The sequence below is a fragment of the Magallana gigas genome, chromosome 6, assembly GCF_963853765.1.
Source record: "Magallana gigas chromosome 6, xbMagGiga1.1, whole genome shotgun sequence".
NCBI lineage: Eukaryota > Metazoa > Mollusca > Bivalvia > Ostreida > Ostreidae > Magallana > Magallana gigas.
The window spans coordinates 52,559,716-52,568,201 of record NC_088858.1 but is presented as its reverse complement, the minus strand read 5'-3'; the positions used below and the strand labels follow the sequence as shown (position 1 = coordinate 52,568,201).

Below are 8,486 nucleotides of genomic sequence, written 5' to 3'. Positions count from 1 at the left end.
TACACCATAAATAATTTTTATAAACATATTGTAGTCTTAATACGGAGTGACAAGTCATTTGTGTTGCTTTAGACATATTTGTTGTTGTGTGGTTATTTTGTTTTGTTTTATTCCACGTGAAATATTAATAACTCTTGTTTGTACGGATATAAGTGCGAGCGTGTCAATGATATTTGGTGAAGCAGAAGTACCCGAGGAAAACCCCCGTTTCCAAGCGTTCCAATCAAGATATCTACATTTGTGCTGTTAAAAGATTACGCTCATGCATCTTAATAAAACAGTCAACTGTCAGAATGTAAAGAAGGCCTTTATGTAATACAAATAATTCTTATGTTTCATACTGCATTTTTAGAAGTTATCAAGGGTTATAATCTACAAAAGCTATCAACAATTTTATACGTGGCTTAAAGGTCTAAAACATTTACAATTTTCTATCCCGTTAGGTCTAACAGTTTTTAAATTGAAGGCAACACATACTGCATAAATGATTTATACCTAGTGTGTGATCGCTATCTGAGGTATAAATAGCGGTCGTGTAACGGTTTTGTAAACTGATAACGTTATGTTGTTTCGATTTGATTTTATATCTGCACTTTTTTTCTAAAAAGGACACGTTTTCATTTTTCCAAATTTCTGAAAGTCAAGGTTGAAAGTAGTAAAACTTAACGAAAACGATAATGTTAAAAGTAACGTACTAATTTTTGACTAAGTAACTCTTCATTTATCATAGAAAGTTTTGTCCATCAAAATACTATACACGCAATTGCGTAATGTTGAGTTTTAATATCAAAAGGAAAAGATGCATGAAGGTATTAAAAAAAGGAGAATTCAAGGACAAGTCGAAACTTAACGTGTTTAATGCTGAGAACTCTTACTCTGACCAAATTTATTGTCATTGAATTAACATAATGTGGTTATTATTAAATAATAAAGCTCAACCAAGTTATAAACGACAGTCGTGTCGTTCCGTATATATTTAGTTCATCATTGTCATCAAATGCTATTTATGTTCCAAATAATGAAGAGTTATAAGCAGCTTACAGTAATTATTTGTAAAAACATTTACATTCTCATCTGCACTAAATTATTAAATTTGGCAATAAAAACCAATTAGTTATACCAAACGTATGGTTAATACGTATATTATTTATTGTGCAATGGTTGTATTAATGCATGAAAAATTAGTGGTTAAGGTAACCTTTGAACGAATCCCATTCAATTTTGCATAAAACTTTTGTTGTTTAGCTATTTTTCAAAATGACATTATACTATTATTAGTCATAATATGATGTTGTAATATTTTTAACGAATGCAAAGAATATTAATTATTTTAATATTCTTGTAGCTGTTTTCCAAATAGTTTTTATATGAAAATGAGATTAGACGAGTAAACATAAATATAGCCGAGAAAAAAAAATACAAGCGTCAAACGAAAGGTCTACAATGATTTTTTTCAAAAAAAAATATTAGAAATGAAAAAGATTATGACATTGCATCAATTAAAAACACACTGTTACGGGTGGAGTAACATTAAATTCCTTCCAAAGATCAATCAGAAAGGTTAAACTGTACAATTTATTTGTAGTAATATATATAAATACAAAACAATACAACTTAAAATATGAATTCTAACGTAAGAGTATCTGTTCTTTATCCTGCATACTTAGTAAATCTCACAAATCACAATGTATCAGTAAGTAGACAAGTGTCCACAATTCAATTTCTTCGCACAAAAGCTTCTTATTAGCACTGTTTACAGGCTATTCAACCTAAAATATGTATTTAGCAAATTCTAGAAATTATATATACAAGAGGTTATATGATTTACCTGGATATTAAAGAATGTTCTAGAAATAATAAGTCACCACTTTATGATAATCCAGAATATTATATTAAACAACTCTTATTCATATAGGACATATATGTATCAAAACCATATGGACTTCGTAAATTAGCAGAAACACTTATATATCAGGATGAATCTGTGCCATTCAGAAAACTTAAATGTGACTGAAGGGTAACTGAAATGTGACTGAAGGGTATGGAAAGATAACAATGACAAACCTCTGTCATTCAGTCACTTATTAGGACATTTAATAAAACATTTTCTCAAAGTCACAAAACAGTGGCAAAATTCTTTGTAAAAATAATGAAATAAAAACAATCTCCATCAATTACAAAAGTAAGTAAATATAAAAAACAAACAAACAAACAAGAATACAACAACAAAAAGATATCGAAAAAATGAAGACAATGAAAATAAAAAAGCAGTATTCAAAACTACGTTAGAATAGAGTTCAATTCATATTGGCTAATTTAGTATTCTTTTATTCTGGATATTTCCTATTTCTATTTTTACAGTAAAGCCATGAAATTTACATAAAACCTTCACAAATGTAAACGCTTATGTGTACATAAAATTTCAGGGTCATGTTATAAGGTCAATGGTAACAAGTGATGTCATCATATAAGAGTCTTATAAATCTTTAAATCGTTTGAATTTTGTTAAACCATAACTGATCAAAAACCATTAGTCAAATTTCTGCCATAGTGATACATTTGCAAATGGCTTCTGTTTAATTTTATTTCGATTTGAATTAATTTCTCTATAGGGACTTTAATTGTATCATTTCTTTTTTGTCTTAAAGATCATTCGTAAGCGCTATTTCTCCATAATATTACTACCGAAATTACATAGATTATATAAAGTTAGCAGTTAAAGTATATTTTTGTGTATCTAAGTAACTGAAAACTCTTCTGTATATAAATAAACATAAATATATTTAATGTATTAAAAACTAACTTCAAGACAAAGTTCTAGCGTTGACATTTTGGCTCACACTACTGTGAAAGAAGATGGAAACGGTAGCTGTAGGACGATGTGAGACACAATTATGACGTCCTATTTCTCTAAAATTTCAAATATTTCCAGGTATCACTATAAAATTTTCAGAAAAATTAAATTATGTGAGTGATTTTTCTTTCATGTAAAGCCTTAATATGAAAAAAAAAACCTTCATTTTCTACAAAAAAAGTCTTAAAAGATATATCCTCTCATTTCGGAAAAAAAAACTGTAATGAGTTTTTTTTTTTTTAATGAACAAAATCTGATTTGTAAAATAAAAATCGCTGTTTCATTTAAACGAGCTACTACTTCTTGAGTTTTTGAAAAAAAATATCATCGGAACGCTTGGACGTCAAATTTCTTTTTAAAAAGTAATTGAATAAAGGTCAATTGAGGAAATAATAATTTATACTTCAAATTAAATGAGATCATTTATAATATAATTGCGCAAACTATCCAATGTGGTTTGCTAAAAATTTGTTTAAAAATGTCACCACTGTGCATGTCAAAAACCTTTGTGTTCTGTACATGCCGTTGAAATATATTTTTAAATATAGCATGTACTTTTAAGGATAATAAAAATAATTCATGAGAAACCACTGTTGACTACTTATTATCTATTTATACATAATTATTTTTTTTTTGATTTGAAATATTTAATATCTTAATTCTCTAATAAAACATTTAGGTAAAGTTTAAATATTTGGTAATTATATCGGTTGAAATTAAAAGATATCTATATTTCTTTTCATTTAACAGAAATAGTTTAACTTAATACAAAATATGACATACTTGTGATCACTAAAGCAAAGAAAAAATGTTTCTTCTTGATCGTTACATAACATCAATATGCTAATTCCAACATGAATAGTAAAATATATTCAAATCGTACGTATCTGTTTTATTCACACGGGGATTTTGAAAGCAAATCTGTAAAGTCATTGTTCCAACTTGTTAATATAAATAAGCTTTAATAACTAATTGAATTATGTATTCAGAATTTATAAAACGACGTCTGCACATGTCCAAATTAGAAAACAACCATATTTTATCATTTTTATAATGACGAAATAAAGAAATATTTCTTCTTAAACCCAGTAATATTTTCAATTTCCTTAAACATTATAATTATGAAACCGCACTGACAAGATATCAACCACAAACACCGCCCTTCCGTGTGACGGTCGTCGGGCGAACACTATATAAACGATCGAAATCAGAGCTCTGTACAGAAGAACACAGGATAACTCTCCAGTTGACCGAGCAAAAGCAGTAAGTCAATGTAATACACATATGTTAAGACATTTTAATGTTCACTCTTTACACATTTAAAAACTATTAGTAATATAAGAATTACCTTTCATGCAGGTTTTTGCGATAATATATTTTTCGTTTTTTCCGCGATAACCATTGCATTATAAAATATTCAGTATGCATAAAACATCATCGGTATTGCTTGCGTATTGAAAGTTTAAAATCGCAAAAAATGTCCGACTCTAATACAAAAAAGTACACATTTTAAAAAAAATTCAAATTTAGTTACACGCGAAAAGCGCCTAATATAAAGTATAATATAAACTAAGGCACATTGATAACAAAAATTAATACTAAGATTTGTTTTCTATTTTTTTTAGAACATGTTGAAAACGCTCTCCCTCGCCTGCATCATTGTCTGCGTTGCAGCTGATAGCTATTACCCTAAAGCTGGTGATTATTACCCTAACAGTAACCACTTTGGAGGTTGCGGGCCATATGGATGTACTTATGGCGTCAACTCAGTAGGCCCCTACGGCACCTATGGAGGAATCATCAGCTCCGGTAGCTTGGGAGGAGTCAACTCTGGATTTATTGGAACTGGAGGACTCAACACTGGATTGCTTGGAATCGGAGGAGGATCTGCTGCCGCTTCTGCTGCTGCCGCCGGAAACGCCGCTGCCGCCGCTGCCGCAGCTGCCGCTGGTCAAAATGCCGCCGCCGCCTCAGCTGCCGCTGCTGGTAACTCTGCTGCCGCCTCTGCTGCTGCCGCCTCTGGATCTGGAGGTGTGATTGCTCCATACAACTACTACCAGCCTGGATACAACTACTACCCAGGACAAATCTACAACAACATCCACAGCTCCCAGTACTATCCCAACTACTACAACCAATATTACCAGTCTTTCCCCTACTACAGCAATCCATATTTCGGTGTTGGAGGAGGATCTGCCGCCGCTTCAGCTGCTGCCGCTGGTAATGCAGCCGCTGCTTCCTCTGCTGCCGCTAGTGGATTCAACAATTTCAATAGAGGTTTCGGAGGATTGAACAACATTGTTGGTGGTGGATTAAGAAGAATTGGAAGACGTAATAAGGTATGTTTCTGTTTTATTTAATTTATAAAGTTTCTTAACTCTTCTTTAAATATATTCTTGAAAACATTTTTTTTCAACTTACCAACATATTTAATAGAACATTATAAAAACATATAGGTATAATTTTTTTCTCAAAACAAATTCAAATAAATATATGATGAAAAGCTTAATATTTTGTTTAATGATATTTATCTGAAGCTTTCCTAATACACCCACCCCAGTTTTAGGAATTATTTTTGTCGTACCTAAGTATGAGTTCAAAGTTTTAACTAATTAAAGTCTCTATAAAATTTATTTTTTATTATTATTTTAGGTGTACTAAGCGAAGCCGTCCTATCTCCTGATGAATATTGTTTTTTTTATGCTTTTGGTTGTGCAATAAATGTTTGTTGACTATTATTTTTTAGTTTTTTCATTCACATTTTGTGTTATGTGTAAAATCCGATGAATGATAATGGTTGAATATTGGAATGTGCATCCTATATCTATATTAAATACTACTAGTAATATCTAAATTTTATAAAAATGGGGTTTAAATCACAGTCGATGCCTTTTTAAAGGGTTCTTAACTTATAGAAATTACAAATGTGCTTATTTTAATGCATGTACTAGTAGTTTTAAAGCAGTGATGTTTATAAACCATGATTAATGATCCATTGTATATTTTGATAATCCGATAAACAGTTTCAGTAAAGTTTTCAGACTTTTAGCAACCTTTTTGGACTGATGATATTTTTCTTATTCACAATTTATTGTAAAAAAAAACAAAAACAAAGAAAAAAACAAAACATTACAAACAACTAGTGAATAGTACCGTTTCAGAGGGACACTAGGTTGATACAATTAAGTTTTAAAGATTAAAAAAAACCTTGAATAATTACGTTTCTGGTTGTTTGAAAAAATGATCGAAAAAAAAAATATTTATAAAAAATTCTTTATCCTGATCCAAATGAAAATGCCCTGAAAAGTGTGGGTAATATAAACAAGTATATCAGTCTGTGTCAAATTTATTAAATTAACTAATCAAATGTTATTTTAAGAAGACTATTGCCATTGAATTCATCTGCAATAAGCATTTTGGCCTCTTTCAGCCTTGGCCATATATATATATATATATATATATATATATATATATATATATATATATATATATATATATATATCTATCTATCTATCTATCTATCTATCTATCTATCTATCTATATCTTAAAGGAATAAAAACACAAAGTTCGAGTAAAACATTTCATTTCCATTTTCATCTTCAGATATTTTATATTCTATATTTTGTCCCTTACGGTACTATTCACTAGTGTTTTTTTTTTTTTTTTTTTTTTTTTTCCTTGGGTTTTTTTTATACAATAAATTGGAAATTAGAAAAATAGGATCTGTCATTTTATAAAATATAAAACATCTTATTGTAAAACATCTGAAGATGAAAATGAAAGCGCTTATGTTTTACTCGCACTCTTTGTTTTTATTCATTTAAGTTTTCTATATTTCATCCGATCACTGCCACTTTTATTCTGGATCTATATATATATATTCAATAAATCCTTTTTCTTGGTACCGGGGATGAATAAACACAAAAAATACTGCAATGCTCAAACAACTTTTTTGTTGTTTGAGCATTGGACTTATTTTTGTGTTTATATATATATATATATATATATATATATATATATATATATATATATATATATATATATATATATATATATATATATATATATATATCTCTCGAACAAATTGCTTACAAAATTGCTTAAGCATTGAATGCTTATTTTTTGTCTATGTCGATACAAGGACCTTTTCAGCAAGAACAATGTTTCATTAAAAGACATACTAACTGACGTTTTTCATACTTGTTAGACCAATACTTTTATGCTGGAGTGACTACGATATCTCCCGTTTTTCATGACCCTGACAATGAGCACACGGTGGAAACGACCGTTTTTATATTCATGCTTATTCTTTTGATATATTTGTTTATCTTCGCTTAAATCCTTTTCATGCGTTCTTGTTCAGGGATTTGAGAATAGATGGAGCAGCCATATTAACATTATGTCACTTAGTTCGCTTTTGCGTCTAAAATTAGTGATAGAAACGTTGACAAAATCGTTTTTATTAACAGAAAGAATTGATTTAACAATTATTTTCACAAATATGTATCAAATTACTTATGTAGGATTGAACCTTTCTTTAATCTTACAATGATAACTATATTCAAAACGACTGATGACTTTAATACTTGCGCTCATGCATCGTGGCAATGCAGAGTGTGTCAATAGGAAATTAAACATCTCAGATGTCGAATGCAAACGTTAGGGAAAATATACACTGAATGTAAATGTATGCAATTTGAATTAACTCCTTCCCTAAAGACTTTTTTCCGATGCAATAATATTTTATCATGATCAAAAGTATTATATCTTATAAAGTACTACCGTCATTTTACGCCTACGTTCGCATTTGTAATTCGCACCGTGCAACACATTATTAAATATAAATTCTGGGTTTTTTTTCACGGTAATGGCGATTTTGCAACTGACTTTAGTGGTAAAAAGTCTGAAGTTATAGTGACAAAAAATGAGTTTCGTAAACATTTGATTCACCTCTTGAAATTGCACTGTATCTTTTTTCATATAGTATTTAGTCTGAAGAACTATGTAGTTAATACAGAGGAGCTATCGAAATAATGTGTTGTTGTTTTGGATGGTATCAAACATTTTAAATGTTTAGCCTCTTTTCATTCTTGTTGTCTGATACTTATCGCGCGTGAAGATTTTTAATTCTTTTTTTAGTAGTAGTTTAGTTATTTTACATATTAAGAATATTTGCTTTATTTTCTTTTGGGGTAATATTTTGAAATTGATGTTTGAAAGACACAACTAAGAAAAGAAGGATTTATCAACAATTGTAATATATCATGTAAAATTTTCAAGGAAAAATTAATTTAAATTGAAATAAAATTATAATTAAAAAATAACAATCATGAAGATATACTGCAAATGCTAATTTTGTTATTATTAGCTACGTTACAAAAAATCTTATGAAGATACAAAATGAAAAAGAATTGAAAAAAAAAAATAATTTTTCAAATAAAGTTTACTTAGTTTGTGCTCAAACCATTAACAATGAACCATTCATTTCTTTTTCATTAAAACGCACCTAAGGAAATAACATGTTGCGGTTACTCATAAATAAAAAAAGATCAAGGGACCTAGCACATAACTCTAGACATTACGTCGTTTCATGTTCATGAATGCCACAACCACCAAGTACCATGCTATTTT

The 8,486-nt window shown here is 29.3% G+C and overlaps 1 protein-coding gene across 1 annotated transcript; it reads left to right on the top strand.

Annotated features, from left to right (window-relative positions):
- The first annotated feature begins 4,079 nt into the window (after positions 1–4,079).
- Positions 4,080–5,592, top strand: LOC105330465 (glycine-rich protein 1). Its single transcript, XM_011432152.3, has 3 exons — positions 4,080–4,117; positions 4,480–5,193; positions 5,507–5,592. The coding sequence occupies exons 2-3, from the start codon at positions 4,483–4,485 to the stop codon at positions 5,513–5,515; spliced, it is 720 nt and encodes a 239-aa protein (XP_011430454.3). The 5' UTR covers positions 4,080–4,117; positions 4,480–4,482; the 3' UTR covers positions 5,516–5,592.
- Positions 5,593–8,486: the final 2,894 nt, after the last annotated feature.